Here is a 26,282-nt window from a genome sequence, read left to right on the forward strand (position 1 = left end):
GCGCTGTACCCCACCCCATGCCCCACCCATGCCTCTGCCTTCTCTCTTCTCTGACCACTAGCACTATTCATTTAGGAGTTATGATCAATAAATGTAATATATTATTTTTTTATTTGATAAGCCTGGCCTATGTCCTGTATGTGCAAATTACCTTACCCTCCCTATCTCTGAATAGTATTTCAAAGAAAACAGTCCAGATTTGTTAATTACCCTCCCTAATCCCCTTTGTTATAGACCCTGATGTTTGAGAATGCAGCTGGTATAGGCGATAGCCATTACTGCTCAACCGTTTTAATCTCCGTTACTATAGGAACTTCTGGCGATAGCGACATTAACTGTGTAGACATCAATGGAAATGTTAATGTTATAAAACATACAAACTGACGTGTTTCTGACTATGATTCCGAATTTGGGACAAAATACATAAAGCCTATGAGGAAAATACGGTGAGCGAACGAGAAGCTTTCCGCTTTTCTCCAACATTGTTCGTTTCTCACCAATCAAGGGCAGTCACACTGAAAGGCCTGGTTGTTCAAAATGCCTTAAAACCAACATTAAATATTTCAAGTTCCATATTGCATTTTTTTCTCAGATCTTGCTCACTTCTTTTCTTGTTTAAAGGGAGGGGGTCGTTCCGTCTGCACCATGTGCGTATGGGGCCCATGCGACGGGTCTGTTGCTAGGCACAACATGTATCTCAACGTCCCTTGTGCATCATCCAAAATGGCGGTTGTACCGAAACTGGTACCGGTGACCGAGGCGGAGGCAGGTTCACGTCAACCACAGTCCATCTACCCAGTGCGTCAATGAAGGGACGGAACCAAAGTTTATTTAGCAAAATCTTGAATTATTGGAAAGCTACAAAACTGCCAACTAAGAACAAATCAAATGCTGACTTTGCTCCACATTTGCTCGACATTCATCGTCAAATTTCAATGTTTATCAACAAGAAAGTCTCGCGCAGGCGCAGACGGGACGACCCCTCCTTGACGGTCCACAATATTTTCCTCGATCTCTGACCTGAGAAAAATCTTTTCATATTGAATTCAGGAAACTGTGATATATCATGTGCCATATAAAACAATTTGACTATTTTACACTCCTATAAGTCAAATGAAAACTAGTTTGCTAATGTCAAACACGTTCTCCAGTGCCATAAAACAATTCAGTTCAACAGTCCTTGCATTCCACTGACCGGTTTCAACCTATGAAATAATGCAGCAAACTTACTATGGTATTTTCGACATATATATTTTTTATTTTCATAATTCATGTACAGCGCAGTACTAAACACAGTAATATAAGTCTTATCACCCGATCCTTCTCTAGCATGTGATTCAGGAGCCCTGTCAACTTAAGGATGGACCATTAGATTTTGGGAGGGGTGGTCAGAAAACTGACATAATTTTTTTTCCGCATTACAAAATTTGATATATAATATTGAGTATGGCATGTCTCCTCCCGATAGATATCCGGGCCCCACATATTTATGAAAAGAAAAGCAAAATGGCTGCAAATTTGTTTAAAAAGATTTTTATACTCTGCACATCTTTTCCTCTAAATTTTGACCACCCCGTTCTCAACAGCTAATGGTCGACTCGTTGGAGAAAATAAACTTGTACTGAATTTCGAAGTAGAATCGGTGATTTTTAAACGTAAGTAAATGGACTTCAATAGTACTTCCATTATGCATGATTTGATCACTGCAACAGGACAAAAAAATGTTAGAGGCCTTGGATCCCAGTTTTAATTGCACGATTAAATAATTTATTTAAAAGTCGATTATAATTATGGTTTTGTGGATCAGTGACTGGACTTAAATGACGATCGGTTAGAATAATAATGGTTATGATAATCGGACGTGACATAACGCCCTATGTACTTGCATACGATATTGACGAAACCAAGAGAGAGACATGACCTGGCATGACATGCAGACAGAATCTATGATCTATTCTGACGTTGAGGGCACTAATGCAAACCCGCAAAATTTACATTTTGACCATACGTTCAGTTGTAAGGCAAATTATGCGAATATTGTACTGGGAGTATGATGCTTTGGATTTATAAGTGAGGTTTTGGGTAAGGTATAAATATGTTACTAATGCAATCAAATTTTGAAAAGAATTCAAATACTGGAGTTAATATTCAGTTTTTCTAGAAAAAGAATTCAATGTTACAGACCTGTCTCACATCTGAGAACCCCATCTAATATTTAAAAAAGGTATACAGAATTAACTTAACATTCGTGAATTACTTTTCCAATTATTAATCAGCACTCCCCATTAAGATTCATTTTTATTAGTGTGTATTGCGCTTCCTTCCTCGTGTCTAATTGCATGTGTAAATATATTTCCTTATATGGCAGCTAAGGCTGATACTAGAACTGTAAAAAATAAACAAATTCATATATAGTAAAAAAATGTACAACGGCTTCAGCCCTTGGGAAGTGAACAAATAGTACAGCGGAGAAAATGAAATATAAACTTTTTTGGATAATTACGAACAGATACGATTCCTCCATTGTCTATATATCTTTCTTTTCTTCTTACATTTGAATTATCTAGATTTCCCCCTTTCTATCAATTTTGGGCACTTCCAGTTTCATCTATCAAAACAATCTCCGTAACTAGATTATACAGTTGCATATTGTGTGATAAGATGGGTCGCATGTAAGGGAACAAATCGTGCCCAACGCAATGAAGTTGAGAGGTACAGCGGTTCGCCTAGAAATACTAGTGCAGCAAATCATGGTTTACAGTACTATCTGTTGTAATTAAGTAAATTTTTGTAGTATTCTTTCGACCTGACGCATTATAAATCATCAAGCGAAGTCCTTTACCACTCCTCCAGTAAAATTATCCGGTTTATCAAGTCGTTTGTCCCGGGGGCATTTTTTTCGAAGGCTACGCTTGGAGTACTTCAGAAATTCCAGTACGGCCACAACGACAAAAAATTCTCATTGTGCCACCGAATACCGGGTTCCATGGCGTGACAAGTTTCACAATCTACATGAAGTACTTAGTGAAGTGTCCCTTTAAAAAAACAAACCGATTGATCCTTAACAAATCTCTCAGAATATTGCCACTATAGTTCGGCAGCCATTTTGAATTTCAGAATGGTGGCAAAGTTGTTACTTTCTCTAATTCAAAACTTGGTTGACGACCCAAAACCTTTCTCTTATTAACGTGAGAGATCGCTGTCATTTTTCTGGCAAACGTAAGTAAACTGGTTATAAATCAATGAACATTCCCCCATCAGAAACTTTGGGAAGAAAGATGCGACTTACTACGCTGATAACACTGAATTTTTGCGAGCGTAGCGTTAAAATGAAGTCTTCGAGTTGAGCACATTAATTTTCCAGTATTCTCTGTGTTGCTATTGTCAAAATTTGGTAACGTTTGCAATAGTCCAATTTTTTTGTGGTATATTAACATTTGCAAATATTTACAACATCTTGCTTGTCATTTATTTTACAAACATCTGAATACTTGTTAATGAATCCCTCGAAAATACTGACTCAGAAGTATATTCAAAAGTTATGCCCCTTATAAAAATGTCCAGGATCTATAAATATAACTCAAGTAGTAGGCAATTGAAAGCCCTTTACAAATTTGAACGACAACAACATGACTTGTTGAACTAACAATTACCGCCACAGGTGGTGTGCGATCGTAACATTATAAAAAAACTCTAATCTCTTTATGATCGGCCCAGAGTTGTGTTGAAAATTTTGCCCGCGGAAGGGGAAAAAACTGTAAGTAATTTTGCGAGGATATTTTAAATCGGTAGTTACATCGCTACATAATTATGGGGACATTGAAAGATCTTATTTAATATTACTGTAAATGACTTCGATTCTTCGATTCCGGGATTGAGGGTTTCCTCGGCGCCAAAATCGTGATCACTTATTTGCATAGGCTATGAGTGTATTGCATATACAGAGATACATGGTATAACTTGACGTCTTCATTTCAGTTCCGGGTAGGAGTCCGCCGGCTGTCTAAAGCGCTTCCTCAAGGCTTCAACCAGGACATCATGCTTTTCTGCAAGAGTAGAGATATATCGATTCAATATCGCTTCAGAACAATAAAGTTTGATATTTTCCCCAGTCAGTTATCACGAGTTAAAGTCCCCGGACCGAGTGACATCATGTGAAAATTTCTCAATCACATGGATGCACGATAAGAAACGATCATGCCTATCGATTGCATCTGTTGGAACTCGTCCGAAGAGCTACTTCACTCCAGGTGATATTTTTATGAGATTATGGTATTCTTATTTCACTTTCATCTCCTTCTGACCACTCATATAAATACATATATCATTGTGTGTCTCTGTCTGTCCTGTTGACTAGTTTTCTGCCTGTATATCAGTGCATATATATGATAATATTACGTTTGTGTGTACACCGGTCTGCCTGTATGTATGTATGTATGTATGTATGTATGTATGTATGTATGTATGTATGTATGTATGTATGTATGTATGTATGTATGTATGTATGTATGTATGTATGTGTGTGTGTGTGTGCGTGTGTGTGTGTGTATGTAGGTAGGTAGGTGTGTAGGTAGGTAGGTAGGTAGGTAGGTAGGTAGTCAGCGAGATCGGGAGGTATGCAAGCCTATGTATTGTATGTACTGTATGCGTGCATGCATGCATACACATGGTGTCTATGATACAATAGTTTCGAGAAGCATCGTTGACTATTTGTGGCTAGTGCTTAAAATTCTGTTACTCTGTATCGAGCACTTTAAACTCGAAGACATCGGCGGCTTTGCTTTCTCAAAGTACAGCGATTTATAACCATTCTTACCTTGAGTATTGGAGCTGACACGGAACCGCTCCGCATTATCGCCATTCACATTCTGGTTTACCACAGAATCCTTTATCCTGTTACGGCCATCGTACCCAGAAATCAAATCGTTCAATGAGGACGTGGATTCCCGCGGAGAGGTGACACTCAAGTCATTTTGCCTCGAATCGAAGAGGAGAAGGTTTGGAGGGGGTCCCTTCGGTGGCGGTGGAATATGACCGTTGGTCAGGGCACTCTTCAGTCCGTGATCGACTTCATCGTGGCTTTCACGAACGTCAGGCGCATCGGGCAGATTCGGAGGTCTACTTTTCTCTAGTTTCATCATACGTTCCTTGCTTGGCGTCAGAAATCTCACTTGTTTTTTGCCTTTCTTTACGTTTTTCGGCCACCCGTCGTATTTGCCGTAGTCCTCGCCATCACTGAGTACCCCTGCTTCGTCAACATTGTTTTGTTGTGTGTCAAGTGTCTCGTTCTGTCCTGAAAGCCAAGTCCGACTGACATCGCCGATGTCCTGCGCTTTGCCGCTAGATTGGAGTTCATTGCCGTAGAAACCGCGTTCAAAATTTGACATCAACTGAAGAATTCGGTTATTAACACGTCCTCTCCGCCTCTCTGGTTGCGACGTTTCAGATGTATCAGAAGATATCGACGGCGGTCGATATCTCGCGCTCTTTTCAATTCTGAATTCGCCAGCCGTATGGGGTGGACGCGTTTCGGCGTAATTTTCAAGGCGGACATCACGACTTACGGATTTCGGTTCCTGACTTACAATACTGACGTCACGGACTACGGATGGTGACGGATCGTCGGCGTACTGTACAATTCTGACACTGCGAGATTGGTGTAACGACTCAACCTCACGATTTTCAACTCTAGCGTCACGATTCGCAGGCGGCAAAGTAGTGTCGGTGCTATGTACTATTCTGACATTACGAGTTAAGGATGGTGGAGGCGGGGGAGGGGGCGGCACGACGGCGGCGGTTTCATTTCTGGCTTCGTGATCAATGAAAGGCGATGGATATTCTTCGTAATTTATCAACATGGCATTCGGTTGAACATTCAGAGTCCGAATTTCTTTCCTTTCATCATTCTGCGTTACTACATTTGTTTCAAAGCGTTCATCCGCCCGACTACTTCTTTCGTCAACCGCTGCTATTGGCTCCGCTTCCATTATTTCCTCGGTCGTTGATGGCGCGGTAACGTCTTCCATCATTACGTGTTGCGATGACACAACCACGTTGTCGTCGACGTCCTTTTCAGAGTTCTGTCTGTGTACCATCGCCTCGATCGAGATGATTTTATGTTCCGATACTTCTTCGGGCGACGATGGCGGACTGAAATCGAAGTTGGCGTGCGAAGACTTTGTTTCCACCGTCAGCGTTGTGACTACAGTTCGAGTAGCATTTCTGTCGGGCTCCGGGATTTCCGCCGCGACCTGATCTTTTTCAATCGTCCCCTCAGCATTACTAGTACTGTAACCATGGTTTTGAGCTGTCGGAACGCTTGAATTAACGTCATTTCTCGGTACTGTGTCCACCCAATTGAAGCTGTCCCCGAGAGTCGACGTCTCGGCGTCGACGCTGTTGGCCTCGCTGCCGTTTTCTACGATGCTTGTCGTAACAATTTTCCCCTTCTTTTTGAGAGTCCAGTTGTCGCCATGTTCATCAATCCTTCGATCTTCAAGAGAGCTTTCTCTGTGAATGTGATACAAATTCATGAGTATTATGACACTGAGTTTTAATAAGGTATCTCACAGTTGGTTGTTTAGGCCGATGGCACAAAACTTATTCAATCGGGTTCTCAAGTGTAGAATAAATTGGATTTAATCATCCTCCCCGCTGGTCGGTTTTTAGTCAGAGTGGAGATACATACTTTGGAAATGTTGAAAATAAAGAAGTCAAGATATCGGGTAATTTACACTTCTTTCTCACCAAACTGTGCTTGTTATGATAAAAAGTAAACCCTACCAGTCCTATATTTCAATCATGGGTCGACAAATAACTAAAAATTGAACGAATTTTTGGGAAAGAGTGATGTCAGAAAAAACCGTTACGTAACGTACAACGATGTGACCGGTCGTTGCCTTCTATTCATGATTTTTGTCTTTCATCAAAGCTGTCTCCTATAAGGAGGCGGGGATCAACCAAAATGAACAGAGGAAGAAAAGAGCCAGTCCCCAGTTCCCTCGATTAGAATCAGATTGCACTCACGGCTACGACATAATCCAGTTCTATGACAAAACAGAACGCAATACAAGACTACACGCTCTACAACATCACGACACGTCACGGAATTTAGGCTACCAGTCCAGAAATACATCAATAGAAGAATACTGAACTACACCAACAAACTACATTGCAGCGTATCGCTTTTTCTGATCGATGCGACATTAAGAGTATATAATATAATATAATATAATATAATATAATATAATATATTATATAATATAATATAATATAATATAATGTAATGTAATATAATATAATATAATATATTATATAATATAATATAATATAATATAATATAATGTAATGTAATATAATATAATATAATATAATATAATATAATATAATATAATATAATATAATATAATATAATATAATATAATATAATATAATATGTTACCTGATTGTCAAATATCATAATAAGGTAGTCTAAACTATAAATATATGACATGACACGATATGAGGTGAATCACATGGCACAGTGTCGTTAGATGACGTAGTCTGAGCCACAATCTCAACGATGAAATATCATATGCAATAAAATTGTAATGAGCTACGAGATATTGACCGCTGAAATATTAATTCAACTTACCCTGGGTTATACTTTGGGGGCTTTAAGTTGTCCGTCCTGACCGCATTGCTGAAGAAATGTTGCCGAGATCTGAGTTGCTGTTCGTCGTCGACGTCTGGCAATGCTATCGTTCCTTTTTTTTGGTGGTGACAAGCAAAAACAGTAACGGTGAAAAAAGTATAGTACGGTGTAAAATTTGCCTAGGAGACGAACCCCCAAATCTATGCAGTAAGTTATATATGCAAATCTATGCAGTAAGTTATATATGCAAATCTATGCAGTAAGTTATATATGCAAATCTATGCAGTAAGTTATATATGCAAATCTATGCAGTAAGTTATATATGCAAATCTATGCAGTAAGTTATATACGCAAATCTATGCAGTAAGTTATATATGCAAATCTATGCAGTAAGTTATATATGCAAATCTATGCAGTAAGTTATATATGCAAATCTATGCAGTATGTTATATATGCAAATCTATGCAGTAAGTTATAAGTAAATATATGCCACACGCAAATGAAAAGCCAGTAACTCTAACTTTTAGTGATTTTTTCAATATTTTTATTTTGTACGTCAACTGCAAATTCTTGTTCTACCCCCTTCAGCATATTAAAACACCCTCTATCTAGCTTGTCAGCATAGTGCATATGTGTAAAATTCAGTATTATTGTTTACATGTGAATTCTGGTCCGGACCAGAATTCACTTTTCAACAATAACCACGCAGTCTACACATATACAGGCTGAGGTGACAAGCTGAATACTGTGTATATATCAACATACTTTGGAGAGAACAAGAAATTATGATTTACATTAAACACAAAAATAGTGAGAAAAAATCATCAAAAGTTAGAGTTCAAGGTCCTTTAATATTGAAACCGCTGTCTTGGTAGTTGACTCCCCTTTAGTTTGGCTGTCGATAAATCAATACATTTAGAAAACTCTACAACACCAGTTATTTGAATAAAATATATTTAGGAAGTAAAACGGGTTAATACATGCATTTTAAGATGAATGCATCTCCTATAAAGCTTATGTCTTCGGCCGAAAATCCGACTTAATAGTGATTGCAAAACCAGGTCAACGTTTGGAAGTACACGAGACGTAGTGGCGTAGATATTTCCCGATAGCTTAGGTAGTACACTCATAAGTTAACTGACTGTCACATGAAACATTTATTAATCTCTAGTCTACAAAGTTTTTATTCCCTTGTAAAATTTACATCATCAACCACCAAAGATTTTCCTTAGCACGTGACCATGACACTCTTTGTGATCTCGGTGTATTGGACAATTTAAATTATTCTTTTAACTTATAAATGTGATGGAACGTTTCTGCCTTTTTTACTTCAGGACCGATTCCAAATTTCTTGAAATTGGTGCTCCTATATTACAAATGTTGACTTACTATTTGTTGTTGAATGAAAGAGTTGCCTCAGTGGCGTTGGGGTCGTCGCCGTGGCAACGGACGATGTATTTGACCCCTTGCTCTTCGCGCCGGCCTTGGGGACCGAATTCTTCGCTTTGCCGCCCGTCGTTCCCACACTGGCGCTCTTCTTCTCGTCAAGGTTGATTTTGTTCTTTCGTTCGCGTGACAGTGACCTTGATTTGGGGAATTTGGATTTCTTTTTGCCCCTGTGTTTCATCTCCTGCAAATCAGAACACGTACAGAAGGAAGAGAAGTCATTGGACCAACAGTATTGTTTTTTTGAGAACAGCGTGTACTCTACCCACAGTCTCTCCTAGCTGTGGGTTCATAGCTGTGTGACGAAGGGGATGAGACAACACTTTGGTACTACTATAAAGTGTCAATTTCTGATTCCATCCACTACATGTCAGGGCTTGGAGCTACAATAAAACCTTACATACAATCTTGTTCGGTAGAAATCGGCCAACTGCATTTCTCAGTGGTCAAGTCTGTCAAAATTACAATTCTCAAGGACTAATGGCGTGCCTATCAGTCAAAAAGTTGCAGGGCGCCCGCGTCCGTCCACGACTCAACTGCTTTTGCAGGTGCCGATAAAACGGTTGAACAAAGTTGTTGTCCACCTCACTCAGCCTGCTCACACCTGGGGCTCACCGTCACACATTCTTTTACCTCTTTATTCTTACTTCTCGATTGAAATTTTGGAATGGCGGTCACGATAGATCGAAAATTCAGTACTAATAACCTACATCAAAGAGAGTCTGACACACAATTTCTACAAAAACTGAATTTCCGGGACATTTTGACGTACAAAATTTGTACAACGTTTGGAATGACTACCCCGTACGAACATCTAATAGTGCGCCCCCAAGTTTCAGGGATGCTTACCCTTTCGTGCGATCTGAAGTTTCGCATGATGTCTTCATCCATTGCCCTCAGTGCAATGATCGGGCTGACCACCGGTCGAGACGCTGTTGGAGTCCCTGTTCCCACTGTAACAAGATTTAGTGAGAGATAAATACGATGTGCATTACATGAGTAAAGATAGAGAACCATGCGTGTACCACACCAAAAATTAGCCTGGTCCCCGCTTTTGGCTTTCGTCTGAGTGTGGTCGGAGGCACGGAGGCCAAAGCGAAGAAATAGGATCTAGGCTGGCCAAAATGTGCTTCTTCAGGAAAACTAGTGCGACCTGTGTCAATGGATAACGCTCTATGAACCAGGTATGTTGCGCCACTTCAAGAAGTATCAAATGGGTGCAATCAGACAAAGAAGACGCATCTTTATTCGTATGACAGAAAGTTTACTTGTCATGCAGTGATACAAGAAGAATAACATTGTTGATACAATCATTTGTTTCACAATCAATTCATCAATACCACATGAGAATCTTCACAAATACTCAATATGGTGGATATCAGATATATCAGTATCAATATCAATATCAGTTATATTCGAATGAAGATGCCCTATTTGATTCCCTGGTTTTGTTCTTCGAAACACAGGTAGGCTTAACAGGGGAGAAACTCAGACATAAAAGCCAGCGAACAAGTGATTGAACACTCACCCTGTTCACCTGGACCTGTTGCCTTGGAAACTCCCACGAACTTAGGGTCAATGACCTGTCCGCCGGTTAGAGACATGGCGTACATGTTGCATTCTTTGTTGCCACCTTGGATAGCCAACATGTATGGAGTCTGGTTGTGCTAAAGGCAAGAAAAGATAGTGACGTCAAAATCACGTGGTGTTGTTGATGCACAATGCCTGTCAGTATGTCAGGCTGCGTATCTCTATTGCTATTCCCCCCTCTGAATCATAATAATTTCTGAATATGTCCCTTTTTCGTGTCAATGTAGTATCGTATTTGACCGCGCCAACACCAGTTTCCGAAAGTTTATGTTCGCGTTGCTTACCTTATCCATGGTATGCACATCAGCGCCCTCATCGACCAGGAGGGAAAGACAAGTAACTTTCCCCATTTCAGCTGCATAGTAGGCGGGCGTTCTGCCCTGGTTATCTCTGACGTCAACGACTTTACGGGTTGTTTGTTGGTTTATCATCCATTTCATACACTCCACGTGTCCCCGACCTGATTACATAAAAATTAAAGGCAAAATTTCTCAATTTTATTCTAATGACCACGATTTGAAGTTTAGTCACTTTCGTTTTAATCATGCTACAGTGTTGTTAGTCAGACTGTTTTAGTTGAATGGGGACAGATGTTTGAACTCTCAAATTTTTACAATTCTTCACTGGTCTTCTTCTCGAAGGGACTCATTATAAAGCTCTTAGAGTGAGAAAACATTTCGCCTTTTTAGTTTTAGTAAATCGAATATTTTATTTTTCCCCATGGAGGTAACTCAGGGATGGCGGCCATTTTGAATTTCAAATATCAGTAAATGTTAGGTAATTTGTTCCTCTGGTACCAAATTTTGCACCGTGACCCATGATTTTTATTCTTGAATTGGTAAGAGAATGGTTGAAAGTTCATTGAGGAAAGTTTGAGCAAAAGTTTAAGTCTTTCATGTCCAAGGCACGCACTACCACAAGCCGCTTTTGCGTTCAATGACATCGTCCTCCTGTGACTGTCACCTGTTGGAGGCCACGCAAAACAGTGCGCCGCCAACGCTTTAATATGGCGCGATCTTTAGTGACCTTTCGGTTTGTAAACATAGTTGACATATTAAATTTTATTTGCCCTCTTGAGCTATATGAAAATTGGGTATGATCGAAAAACTTTTAAGTTAATTGATTTTTGGCGCTTTGAATGACTTAGTCAAATATGACCATAATCCTTTCAATTAATTCTTAGGCTCGGAAAGATCATCAAAATACGTGAACATGCTCGAAGCAAGGTTCACTGGAAACAAGGAAATGTTAAAGCGTTGTTTACGTTTTGGCAGCTTGCATAGGTAAATGCAGAATTTCAGAACTTAAAGCTTGCAAGGATTTAAGAAATGCCATTGAGTTAACAAGTCGCCTAGGGTTCATCTTTTATTGCATACTTTTTGTTGATTTTTGGTATGTCAGGAATCCGTCGATAATTTTTACTGCTTTATTGTGACAGTTTCTCAACATTTTGGCTTTTCATAAAGTTTATTTTAGGATATTTGTATATTTATTGACGTTTCAGTCATCAACGAGAAAACAAGATGGCTGCTTCAAGTTTTCCCAGTTCAGGCTTTCGGTCTATTGTCCGGGAATGGACAGAGTGTTACAGTAAGGTAGAATGCGCCTGGGCGACAGATATTTGCACTTTCAATTTTTTTCAATACTTTTCTGGTCTACCACTTGCTGAGGCTAATTTTTAAAGCTCTTAGAATAAGAAATAAATTACCTAGCTTTAGTCTTCCAAAAATCGAAAATTTTATTTTTCCCAATGGAGTTATCACAGGGGTGGTAATTTATTTCTCTATCACCAAACTTTGCACTTTGGCTCCTGATGTGCATTCGTAACTTAGTAAGAGAATGGTTGAAAGTTTCATTCAGGAAGTTTGAGCAAAAGTTTAAGTCGTACATTTTAGAGGTGCATACTACCTTAATATGAGCTGAATATTGCACAGATCACGAGAACTTGACAAAAGCGCATGACTCGATTACGCGGTTTATCAAATGAACGTAACTATCGACGAGCGTATCTAAGTTTTTTACTGCAACTTCCTTGTATTTTTTAACATCTCGGTTCGTGAAATTTTAAGAAACCGATGACGGAAAGACAGTGATCTGTCGCATTAAATACATTATGCATCGAAGCCACCGTGTACGCTGAAACAGTACAACAAATGAGAAGTCGATGATACATACTGAACTCTGAAACTGATGTTTTTTCACCTTTAGTAATCAGTACTGTACTTGCCCTTGCAGGAGCAGTTTAAAATTACTGCCATGTATTTGTATGTTGTATAGGATTTCAGAATAGCACAAAGTGGTCATGCAAATATATGGAGGAACCTGGTGTTAATTCACTTCGCCGTCGCTATCGTGTTACCGCATGTTGGCTCTGCTCGATTTGGTTACTTTCTACAAGAAATGAAGCTGGTTTACAGGAATGACGTAATCGACCTATTTATGGCCAAATTGTTTACAATTGAAGTCTTCTCCTTCTAAAAGTGACTTACACAATCAGTAAAATCAATATCGAAATATCGTTTCGAAAAAAACCTTTGTAAGGCTTAGTCGCTGTTGACTTATGTAAACACTCACCAATAGAGCTTGTATTGTAATAGACGAAAGTGACGTAAAAACCACGTGTCATATCCCTTATAATATTAGATTTGGTCTAATGGACAGATTATCTTAGAGTCACGGGTGATCTTGTGATCGATGTGGTAGATGAGCTAACCTGGTTGGATATAATCACGGACGGCAAAGATCGTTGACCTTTGAACCCTGAGAAATCGCTGTCTGATTGCATGCCCCGGAGCGTTTAGTCATCTTAAACTGTCTGTCGCACTGCCTGGTCATTTTCACCACATCTTCCAACAAGCTAAATTACTTACTTTCAAAGTGAGTTAATTTGTCAATGTCGTTTTTTTTCTGACGTGGCATCGCCACTTGGCCGCACTTATATGACCTCGAGCGGGAATTTTCCCAATCACTCGGTACTTCCTGAAGTACTGGTGTTTCGCACAAATCTCTGAATCGCGATGGTACAGTTTATTTCTGACCTTCCACAGTGCATGGCTTGTTGTTCAAAAAGTTGTTTTCCCGTGTCCAATCGCCAAATGAAATACAGCCTATCATTTCTAAGGTCACTCAATTCGCTTTCAGATCGAAGGGCACTCGGGAGCCCCGCCGTGTTTATACCTTTGAGATAACATTTTCACAGCCATTCAGGTGTACGAAGTCCCCTTTATGCTGTGTCCATGAACCGCGACGACACAATTCAATACACCGCAGAAATGCCGCAGGGTACGCTGGGCCATTTCTGAAGAGAAGGCATACCCCAATAGCAGATACACATACTTTCATTGTCAACATGGGAGATAAGGCAATTTTACAAGGTGTTAAATCTCTAACACACCACAGTGATAACTTTTGAGAGATCGTAACATGTATTTGTAACTGTGGTTTGCGCTTGCTGTTTTTCGTGTCTTCTTGCATACATCACTTGTTTGAAGAGAATTCAAATGCCATCTATGACGTGTTCAATTCAGTGATGCGGCTCTTGAGGCGGACAACGTGCGTCATTCTCGCTACCCAGACCTTCACTTTGACAAGCTTCATTGCGCTGAGCCAAAAATCAAGGGTAACTCGTCCCTACGCTATTGCCTTGACAAGGTCACTTGTTTTTTTAACAACTTGAATGACTTGGTGAAGTCGATAGATTTCGGACAATTGCGACACGCTCCAGTTATGTCTTTTGAAACTTCGTCTCCCATGCAATGGGCTAAAACCCCGACGACTTTTAAGAGAAAAAGTTGTGATTCTTTCAACATTTTCCTCCAGTCTCGCAGTTTAGGTTCTGTACTGATTGCTCAGAGTTTTTAACAGGATTCGACTATTAAAGTAATCGTACACTATAAGACCTTGTTTCTGCAGGCATGGCGAGTACGGTGGTAAGTCAACCAGTAAGAGAACATTAATAATGTAACTTGAGAAAACATAGCGATTTGTACATATGACTGGCCCGCAGTTTCAACTTAAGGTAATATGCGCCTCGAAAGTGAAAGACTTGAACTTTTGTTCAAACTTTGCTCAATGAAACTTCCGACCATTCTCTTACCAAAGCAAGAATAAAAATCAGGGGTCACCGTGCAAAATTTGGTGTTAGAGAGACAAATTACCTAAGATTTCCCGATATTTGAAATTCAAAATGGCCGCCATCCCTGTGTTAACTCTATGGAGAAAAATACAATGTCCGATTTTCAAACAACTAAGACGGTGAAAACGAAAACTTTTCTTTCATCAAGAGCTTCAAAATGAGCCCCCACAAGTGGTAGATCAGAAGAGAATTAATAAAATTTGAAAGCCTGAATTTCTGTTCCCAAGGTGCGTTCTACCTTAAAACAACGGTGAAGACAACAACATTACTCTCATATTGGAGCGCATGTCGTGCTTTAAGGTAGTTCGCGTTTCGAAACTGAAAGACTTAACCCTTTCACCACCATGGTTTGTCCCAAATCCATTGTATTCTATGGTAAAGTTGGACCTGTATACAGGGAACAGGGGGTGAAAGACTTAAAGGGGCAGGTTCTTTATCTGCTTTATCTCTGAGTAAATTGAGTAACTGTGCACAACTTTCAAAGGAGAACAATGGACTAACATCACATACTAAGAATCACATAAACAGTGAATGTAAACAGGAACTAATGCGAGAACCAGGGATTGAAAACTGCCCCTTTAATAACTTCAAGCAAGCATGGGTAAGTAATTGGACGCTGTCACTATACTGTCATCGGATTAACTTTAACAAAGTTAACAACGCCTTCCCTTGCTGGTGTGTTCGACCGACATTTCCTCTAGCCCCTATGGTGAGACAGGGTTTTTCAGTTTGGTTTCATTGAGTTAATCAGTTACTGCTCTGAGAAAGGTTTTAAGCAATCAAAGGTATGCCGCCAAATATTCATATCCTATTTAATGTTTCTACTTCGCTCGACCAACCGGATTATGATCGATACAACAACACGATTGGAAATAATTTGGGATAATTGGATGCTGAAGTAATGCCGATTTAATCTACAAATGTAATCTCATCTGCTTTTCTTTTTACATTACACACTTGTTTTTATGAGTAATTTGCAACATTGCAACGTTCAGCTATATGACACCTAACAGTTTTGAGAAATTTGAAAAATATAAAAATCCAATTATCCCGAATTAGTTCCAATCGTGTTCAAGATAAACAATAGCACACTGATTTGGCATTTAGAGAGAAACGTATTTTTCCGAACAATCGGGCGGCAATACATGGCACTGGTGTACTTTAAGACTTACAAATTAGGTGAATTTCGAAGACACTTTTTCACTTTGTCTCTCTTTACTCACCGGCGACGATATGCAACGGTGTGATACCACCATCCATCTTGTCAATTATCATCAAGGGACCCATCTTTGCAACAACCCACTTGAGAGTTTCAAGATGGCCGCCGACGGCAGCGGCGTGCAATGGCGTTGCTCTGTTGAAGCTGCGCAAACTCCGTGGATTCAGCTGGCCATGTTCGACCATGTATTTCAGACACTGTAACTGACCATTCTTGGCAGCATGGTGGAGTGGAGTTTGACCTAATAATATATAGTGTACGTATACGAAGAAAGTTGATGGAATGCCAATTTTTTCATTTCGGTCGGATTTAGAATAGCTGTCGATGGACTCAAGTCAATTGCAAAAGTGACAAAGGTCATCAAAAAGTTAATTTCGGAGCAAAATTTCCGAACAAGTGCCATCAAAGTTATCACAAAAATGACAGAATTTAACTTAAAAACAGAACAAGAATTTCGCATCAAATAATAAAAAAGACACAGTGGTGCAATTCTGATCATGTGAAAACAGTGTGAAATTCAACGCCAAACAGTGGTGGTAGACTACAAGTAATTTAGAACAGCCATTGACGTCATATCCGATCAACTTGCAGAATATGAATTATGTAAGCCATATACCTTGGCTTGATGGCATATGATGGCGCACTCACCTTTGTTATCCCTCGAGGTGATCAGCTTAGGTCCCAGTTTTGTCATCAGTTTGACAATTTCCATCATACCTGGAAATGGTGAATTGAATTTATGAATAATTCACTAAACGCGTTATAAAATATGGTAAATATTTAAACAATCACGAGAAACCATTATAGAGGTGTTCTTTGTGGCTTGGAGATTAGCTCACATTGTGAAAAAAAGCTGGGCTAAATGATTAATTTTCATAACTAACCCTTCTCTGAAGCAATGTGCAAGACAGCCATGCCGCTCTTAGTTCGCATCCCTGCAATGGTACCCTTGTATTCCATCAGCAACCACATGGCGACCGGCACGTGGCCGTTGACCGTCGCCAAGTGCAGTGTCGTCATGCGGTCGGCGTTCCGGTCGCAGGCGGCGTCGAGAGGGTTCTCGTCAGTCGTGAGCAGCATCTGCAGACACTTGATGTTGCCGTACGTGGCCGCCACGTGAGCTGCCGTCTCTTCATGTTTATTTTTGGCTCTCTTCGGTATGCAAGTGTGAGTCAACAACCACCTGTAATTTTAAAGGGGTACTCGTAAAAGCAATCGAACTTGTTCTCTCGGAATTTTTAGGAAAAAGACACGGCATTTTTCAGAAAGAGGTGGAACGTAAGTTTATTAGTGAAACAGCAGTTCTTCTCTAGTGGAGTTACCGAGGCAAAACATAATCAAGTTCCATTCACATGCAAAGACGAACAACGCCGGATAAAAAATCAACACAACAAAATATATCATATTATGAGACTGATCTCCAAATATTCAGACCGAGTTTTACGCGAAAGTTGTGTTTCCAGTTCCCTATAGGAGCTCAAACCTTGCAAATAATAACAAGTTTCATCCCTTCAGTTTTGAATTTCAGTTACGTATCCTGCAAAATCGCTTTGGCGATAATTTGAAAGGCTGTTGCAGTTGAATATGCTGGTATTATGAAAACCGTGGCACACTCATTTGCCATTTAATATTCATCTATTAGTCATCTACTTTCAAAAGCAAACTTTTACTCCAATTTTGTACATACATGTACAGCTGTAAATCATTTATGACGAAAAGCTTCTGATATTTAGCTCATCTATTTGAAACGGCTCCCAGCCCAGAAAAAAATCAAGCCAAAACAATTTCTGCAATGAGAATGGAGCCATACATGTACTTCCAGTTTGGCATTGAGTGACATGAATTACACGATACAGTCTGGTTTGCACCAGAATTGGTCATAAGGGTAAAATTGTCAACAAAAAATAAAACCTACACCTTTTGCGAGCAAGTATATTCAACAGTCACCGTGGCTTATGGCCTCGAGTTTTGGGACACTTGAATGGAATCTCTAGAGTTCATGAATAACAGCTGGGTTGATGTAGAGAAAAGCGTTTCTGGTTTTTCTTGAGTGAGAAAAGTTTCGAGCACAGCTACTAGCGGGGTACTGGGAACGACGAATTGGAATTCCAGTAAAATACATGTCCTGTATTCGCAGAAAAAACTTCGATATAGTATTGTGGGATACATACATACATACATATATATATATATATATATATATATATATATATATATATATATATATATATATATATATATATATATATGACGAGGTGATAGATTGACAGGTAAAAAGGGCAGTAGTCTTAAACAAATATTTACAGACATAGCTGTGCATGCAGCAGACACGGAAAGCTGTATAACATGTCGACCAACAGATTTCATAGCTATGTAGGTGTTGCGAAGTAAGGAATTCATGCTGTATTCGTGGTTTGTTTCTGGTATTGGCATCTTGAAGACTACGTATCATCGCACGACTATTTAATCACTGCATTCTTCAAAATCTGTAGCGTCAGGTCAAGTGTTCCAAGCTTTCAACACAGTTTAAGCCATCGTGATCATCATTTAGAAGACAGAAACATTCAAATTCTAACAGGAGTAGACATAAGTACCTTACTATTTGACGATCTATATGGGTAAAATACATGTGATGGATACAAATGACAATTAAACACGATTTGAACTAATTTGGCATAATTGGATATATTTACATTTTTCAGATTTCTCAAAAGTGTTAGGTGCCCTATAGCTTAATGTTGCAATATTACAAATTACTCATTAAAACAAATGTATAACTTAAAAAGAAAAGCAGATGAGCTTACATTTGCAGATTAAACCGACATTATCTAATAATCCCAAATTAGTTCCCATCCTGTTATTATTAATCTTGTTAGATATCTACACCGCCAAGAGCATGGGCGAAATGTTAAATCGAACTTTCATTCAGTTTGAGTAGACCCTTTGATGTATGGCATAAGTCGGTCGTTGACAAAACTTATTTGCTGTCTCTGGCGAAACTAGCTTTTTGGCCAAGCATGACATCTTTTTAGGGTCTATGCGCGAACAAACTTCATTCAATTATTGTTATGCAAGGGTTTTTAACACCACAGCACGATTTACACAGAAAGGAAATTGAATCTATCTAACAAGTAAAACAGAGACACAGATAATCTTTGGGTGTAGATCTAGTCTGTGAGAGTGCTTTGGTTCGCAGAAACAAGTTGGTTACTTCAGTAATGGACGCTCATCGGGCAGATTTATGTGATAAACTGTAGATAATTTTCTCAGTACTCGTCGATCCTAAATTATATATTGAAACAAACCAAAAGAAAACACGAACAAGCAAAAAGTTGGCGAATAAAACATCAGAAGCGATTAAAAGTTCAGAGGAATTACTGTGTCAAGGCAGCGGCATCGAGATCGTCAAGTAAAAAATTGTGGGAAGATCGATCTCGGGCCATTTGTTCGGTTCCTACAAGAACAGCTCGGTATTCACCTGTCTGGGTGCAGTTTCTGCAATGTGCACAACACGCATGTTTTCCTTGGAATTTCCTTGCGATGTTATGGTGGTGAATTTGCAGGAGACGGTCTGGCAATGAAATCCCGGGAATCAGCTCCTTCCATTCTTTCCTCGTGTGGTGGATTCCACACATATGGATCTAGTTTCCTCAAACGGGGACTGCATGAATCACGCGAGAGTAACCCAAGACAGAATCTGAAGCGGAACAGGTTGCGGTGACTGAATTTCGATTTACCGTGGCCACATCAGTTTTGAAAAAAAGACTCTTGACACGGCCAGGGTTTTTATGTAGAGCAACAAAGGGCAGAGATCCAACACTAGGTTGGTTTGCTCCACTTGTATAATGAAGGAGACATGATCAATACACGTGATAGTATGCTCAGTGTCCTGACGTGTATATTGAATAGAACCAGTCACTCTCTGGCACATGGAAAGGTCACCAGGTACACCCTTAAATCCTTTCAGGCAAAAGGACATGTAAAATTGAAAAGCCGAATCTTGTACATATGTTGGGTAGGTCATGCGCATGTACAGATTAACATGCATTTAAGACCATTATAAGAAATCTCTGCTGTCTAATAGCTAGGTACGCAACAGTCTTCAGAATTACTTGCGTCACATGAATAATTAAAGCCAGACTCCAGGCCTTTCCGTGCAACATACACGAGCAGGTGTGATGATCGTAATGAAGGCGTCGCTGGCTTCATCCCAGGGCGACAACACCGATTACAATACATGTAGCCGTGTCAGTGATATCCGCTCAAAATAAAAACAAACACACCGACATGCTGCTACGCAGGAAGAAAACAACAGCAGATGCAGCAACCATGGAAACCAGATTATGATATAATTTGCATAGTAGTACTTTCCAAAATAAACATGTAATAATATGAAAGGGACATGAATGTCGAAACTGCCGTGCGGAAATTCACGCCTCGAGCAGTGTATCAATTTATGAATATGCGCTCAAAATATGTGTTTCTCCAAGAGCATACTGTATCTTTAACAAGTGGAGAGCATATTACTATATATAAGGAAGGCGAATTCACTGCGATCTCCTTAATTATGGACCTCGGCCATGGAAATCTCCACCATGGTTCGCTTGTCATGTCGACACAGTAGTTCATTTGCGTACATTAACCCCAGAACTGTTCACTTACAAGCTTCCCGCATTGACAGTAACGTAAAGTAACATGCCCTATGCAAAGTATTGATATGTTAAATCCACGACTATGCGATGGAGCATTTCTGACCGTTGGTTCAGAACTCTCCATGTATCGTTCATCGTGTTTGTTCTTTCTTGTAAAAACACAGTTGCTCGTTGTGTTTTAAAATTAATGTGGAAATACTGAGGTGTTCAACACATTAACGCAGCCTGTATAATAGCTAATGTACAGTGTCACTGTTGGCAACTGAATTTTACTCCAGACTAGAATTCATTTGTCAACATTGCATAGGGCTAATACCGAGTATTCCAACATTCTTTGGAGAGGAGAACAAGGACACGTTTTTGCTTCATGAAAGCATGTATAACAAAAAATGTTATCGAAGTATCATCTTTGGCCCCTTCACTGCTAACATCACAGTAACTCTTCCAACGTTAGGTTAAATCTAGTCTATTCCCTAGACAAGCATTTTTTGCCTTCGGAGGTTTTTGGGCCAAAAATTTCGTAGGCAAAATACTTCGTCTGGGGAAAAGACTAGATTACATTACACATATTTTATCTTTTAAGTTTACGATTTTATCGGGCATACTTATACTATCCGAGTTAATGGGACCTCATTCTGTCGTGATGGGGTTTTATGATCAAGGTTCTTGTCTGACTTATACACAGAACTGCGAACGACACCAGTTCATGCTGAGAACACAAGCTTTATTACTGAACACGCCGTGAGATAGAAAAGGCGCCAACCGGAACACAACTGTAGCAATTACATATAAAGGCGCCAAAGCGCATGCACCGAATGTAATAGAACACCAAAGGATAAACATTTTTTGGCGGGAGATTATAGTCCACAGTCATTGGATGAAAGTTACCAAAGAGTCTGATTGGTAGAAAGATAACACATAGGCTCTGCTTAGTCCTATTAATAATGTTCAAATGATGTGTCATTTGTTCTCCGACATTCTCCCGGCGACGAAAGATAATCTTGAACACTTTCAATATGAATTATCAATAAATGATTCGTTTGAACAAAAAACTCAGAAATTTCAGAGAGTTAATGACTCAACAGTTACAACAATTTATGAAAGTTCGGATATTCTCATCCTGGCTGCAATGGCTGCATCTCTGGACGGTCTGCCCGACTCTGGCGGGTCATTGGTTTTCTCAGTAGAAATTTCTTGCCGATGGTGTCTTCCCGCTCGTTCATATCTTTGTCTTCAGATGATGATAATTCTTGAGAGGCTACCTCAAGAGGGTATAACTTGTGTATAGGGCGGTTTATTGTCGTCTTGCGTGTAGCATTCAAGTCCGCTGCGATCTGTATCCATTGAGAGTTCAATTCAGCATCGAGCGGTTCGTCCCAAGGGAGCCCGCGTTTCCATAGTGACTGTACAAAGAGTTTAGCTTTGATGTGAACTGGAGCTACGAAGCCCAGTGGGTCGTACAGTGTAGCGGAGGAACTGAGAACATCTCGTTTCGTTATCAATTCATTTGGAATAGGCTCGCTATTATTTTCTGAGTAGGTCATCTTGTCGCTTTCTGGTTCCCAACGCAGGCCGAGTACTGGTACATCATGGGAGGGTTCGTAGATATCGTCCTGTTTCGCGAGTTCACATAGTCGTTCACTGTTGGACGTCCATGAGCGCAGCTTGAACCCACACGACTGCATGAGGTGGTTTGCGTCGTTGTAATATGACACGGCCTTCTCATCAGACTCTGCACCGTCTATCACATTGTCAACATAAATATTATGTTTGAGGTCATCAGCAGTCGGTATGGAGGCATTACTTTCCAAGTGAGTCTTGATTACAGCGTTGAGCATGAATGGGGAACAAGCCGCCCCAAACAGAACAGACTTGAATTGATAAACATCAAATGGACTTTCGGAATCACGAATGTCCGATAACCAAAGAAATTTGGTGTATTGACGCTCGTCTTCCTCTAGACGTATGTTTAAGAATGCCTTTTCAATGTCACTGACGAAAGCGATTCGGTTAGCGCGAAATCGTAGCAAAATGGCAGGTAAATCATTGATTAATGATGGCCCAGTCTGAAGACAGTCGTTTAGACTTGCCGAGTCAGCATTTTGTTTGCTACTGCAGTCGTATACAATACGTATTGGAGTGGTAACTGAGTCCTTCTTGACAGCTCGATGCGGCAAATAATGTCCTTCAGTTTTGTTGTCATCTTGAATCTTCTCGACGAAGTCTCGGCGCAGTTGATCGGTGATGATATCGTCATATCTCTTCGTTAAGTCAGGGGTCAAACGGCGAACCATAGCGCGCGTGCGATTTTCAGTTGCCGCATAGTTTGAAGGCAGTGGCGGATGATCAGTTTTCCATGGTAAACGGGCTATGTATTTACCATTTTCAACACGTAGATGAGTGTCCCGATATGTTTCGAAGTCGGTATTTTCATCATTTTGCGAGTCTGCCTTCACTCCGATGAGCTCTAAATTCCACCAGTTTCGTATGTCATCGTCGGTGTGTGTTTCTACGTTCACGTGATGAATATTAATGTCAGAGTCCAATTTCCCACGCTTTCCAGTAGGACCGGACAACAAGTAGCCGAACTTAGATGATATTGCAGTTGGACCTGCCCCGCGCACGATATGGTTTCCAACAAAGTTCCAATATTGATCAGCTCCGATGAGTACATCAATTTCCATAGTTTAACATTGGAAACTGGGTGGGCAAGCTTTAATCCCCGTAGATGGTCTGAGTTGAGTATTTCTGCTGACACGTGGTTGAATAGGTTGGACGAAATCTCGGGAATTATCAGGGCGTTGACAGTACTGGTATGCCCATTCTGTTCGTGCAAAGTTACCATTGCACTTTTCATGGAATGAATTTGTTTCGAATTGTCCCCGAATGTTGACAGGCTCACGTTCTCATGAGTGTCCGATTTCAAGTTGAGTTTGTCAGCAAATCGCTGCGTGATAAAAGTTCTGTTGGACCCATCGTCGAACAGCACGGTAGCGTTGATAGGTTTCCTATCGCCGACCGACATAGGAATGACTGCCGTCTTGAGGAGAACCGATCCGTTGGGTGTAGATTTCCCCTTTGTGTCGTCTGTCTTCGCCAATGCCACATGAACTTCAGAAGTTCCCTTTTTCTCAGACGTTGTAGCTGATTTGGTGTCATGAAGGGTAGAGTGATGTTTACGCTTGCAGATCTTGCAAGTGTAACGAGACTTGCAATCGCTCACGCGATGCTTTCCAAGGCAATTGTAACAGAGACGATCGCGTTTTGACAATGTCTAAGCGACGTTTCGGGTCGGTGACAACTTGGCAATCACTTGTGTAGTGATTTCCCTTACAAAACACGCATGTTTTGATTCTCAAAGGCTTTGTTGTGCGCGTAGATGCGGCCTTAGTATGAAATGAAGCGGTCATATTAGGCTGTGTTGCTGTGTCCGCAACCGATAACTCATCGAGTGGAACTCCGGCTTGAATGGCGTCGATTTCCCGTAGGATGGCTTTGCGCAACTCTGGTAAAGTCCAAGCCTTGTTTCCGTGATCTCTTGCAATCTGTTTCCGAATATTGTTAGGTAGTTTATCTCGAATCATGGGAATGAGAAGTTCTCCATAAGCGTTCTCTTCTTTGCCAAGTGATTGTAAACCGCGAATATGACTTTCTAATGTGTCATAAAACAATCTCAGACTGTTAATGTCACTCGTAGGTTGAGGAATCTGCCACAGTGCAGTCATGTGCGCATCGATGATCAAATGATTCTGTCCGTAGCGTTCGATGAGTAGCTCTAAAGCATGGTCGTAGTTGGAGTTTGTCAAGGCGAGACCGCTAATCGTACGGGCAGCTTCATCAGTTAAAACGCTGCGTAAGTATGTGAACTTTTGAATGTTCTCGAGGTTCTTATCATTATGGATGGACGATTTAAAAGTGTCGTAGAAACTCACCCACTCGAGTACGTTTCCTGAGAAAGTTTTCAGCTGTAGTTTCGGTAATGCGACAGTTTTCTTCGATGTGTCTTGAGTAGCGGTGTCGGAGTTCGCCGATGGGCCAGTCGCATTGTTCGGTTTGTTGTTTTTGATGAAATCAGTGATCTTGTCGTTTCTCTCGAATATCTCGGACATGTAGTCGCCGGATTCTTGGCTCGCAGCATCGTAGCTTGCTTCATCCGTATTATCTAAGATATCTTCTTCGATCTTAGTTAAAGATTCGTATTTCTGAGTCAGTTGAGTGTTCAATGCTCTGAGTATCCTGTAAGCTTCAGTCTTGTTCTCAGCTGCAGCGAACGTTGATGTGAGTTGTTCTGCACGGTTGAACAGCCTCGTCATTTGGGCACGTTGTCCCCTGCGCTTGAGTTTCAACTTGGCCAATTTCGTTGCCAGTTGCTCGGCTTCAGTTGGTTGCTGCTCCTCGTCAGACATCCTTATCCTGGTCTCGGCACCAAAAAATGTCGTGATGGGTTTTATGATCAAGGTTCTTGTCTGACTTATACACAGAACTGCGAACGACACCAGTTCATGCTGAGAACACAAGCTTTATTACGAACACGCCGTGAGATAGAAAAGGCGCCAACCGGAACACAACTGTAGCAATTACATATAAAGGCGCCAAAGCGCATGCACCGAATGTAATAGAACACCAAAGGATAAACATTTTTTGGCGGGAGATTATAGTCCACAGTCATTGGATGAAAGTTACCAAAGAGTCTGATTGGTAGAAAGATAACACATAGGCTCTGCTTAGTCCTATTAATAATGTTCAAATGATGTGTCATTTGTTCTCCGACACATTCGTCTGAGATTGGCGTCCATTATAGGCAAACTTTATTATTATGGTAAACCGTAGGGCAGTGTATCACGATGTAAAATTTTGTAAAATCTTATCAGTTGGTGAGTCACACATGGACTCCTCGTTCTAGTCGAATATGAACAACTCTGTGTACGATTTGGAGTAAGACAAGAAACTAATAGCAACAGCAATCTGCCTCTGCAATGCTCAACCCATGGCGATGAGTGACCCAGCGACGACAACATAACCTAACCTGGTGGCAGATAAATTACTACTTCAGAGAGTAGCATATTGGTCTATTTGTCTGCTTACATGTCAAGGAGTTGACGGCGGTGATTTATTGTCACACTTTCACCCATCTACTTTAGAAAGACCCCACGGTAATCCATGAAAAACTATGGATCTGACAAATGATGACTAATCACTTTTTCTCTTTTTAAAGTCATTAATTTCGCTGAATTGATTGCCATACGTTCATGATTGGTCACAAACTGGAATTCATTACAAAAGTGTACTACTGATTAGTAGGTGTCAAAATGTCTGATGACCTACGAGTGCATGTACAGATGGATGAGATTGGATTGTGACTTGTTGAGCTTTCAACATAATTCTTCTCCCGCCGTTCAAAAAGGGGTTGCGACACAATAATGATAATAATAATGATAATAATAATCGTAATGGCTCTTTGCCAACAGAAAGGCAGTCATATTTCTCTCTTCTTTTGGCAGCTACTGGTGACGTAATTAAGTAACGACCTTGACTCGTAACATCAAAACAGTACTGTGCCTGCTGAGTTATAACGCTAACATTCTTGAAATATCGTCTTTTTGGTCT

General features: G+C 40.3%; 1 protein-coding gene across 1 annotated transcript in view; it reads right to left on the bottom strand.

The window, feature by feature from the left end:
• Positions 1-1,237: 1,237 nt before the first annotated feature.
• Positions 1,238-26,282, bottom strand: part of LOC139122750 (uncharacterized) — a 34,782-nt gene continuing 9,737 nt past the window's right edge. Inside the window, exons 3-12 of the mRNA XM_070688434.1 lie at positions 16,908-17,206; positions 16,672-16,740; positions 16,028-16,264; positions 10,954-11,129; positions 10,608-10,746; positions 9,929-10,032; positions 9,023-9,263; positions 7,634-7,745; positions 4,817-6,510; positions 1,238-4,046 (exon numbers count right to left, since the gene is read on the bottom strand). Of these exons, the coding sequence (XP_070544535.1) occupies positions 3,970-4,046; positions 4,817-6,510; positions 7,634-7,745; positions 9,023-9,263; positions 9,929-10,032; positions 10,608-10,746; positions 10,954-11,129; positions 16,028-16,264; positions 16,672-16,740; positions 16,908-17,206 (3,148 nt within the window). The 3' untranslated portion in view covers positions 1,238-3,969. The remainder of the gene's footprint in view (positions 4,047-4,816; positions 6,511-7,633; positions 7,746-9,022; positions 9,264-9,928; positions 10,033-10,607; positions 10,747-10,953; positions 11,130-16,027; positions 16,265-16,671; positions 16,741-16,907; positions 17,207-26,282) is intronic.

The sequence above is a fragment of the Ptychodera flava genome, chromosome 22 (genome assembly GCF_041260155.1).
Source record: "Ptychodera flava strain L36383 chromosome 22, AS_Pfla_20210202, whole genome shotgun sequence".
NCBI lineage: Eukaryota > Metazoa > Hemichordata > Enteropneusta > Ptychoderidae > Ptychodera > Ptychodera flava.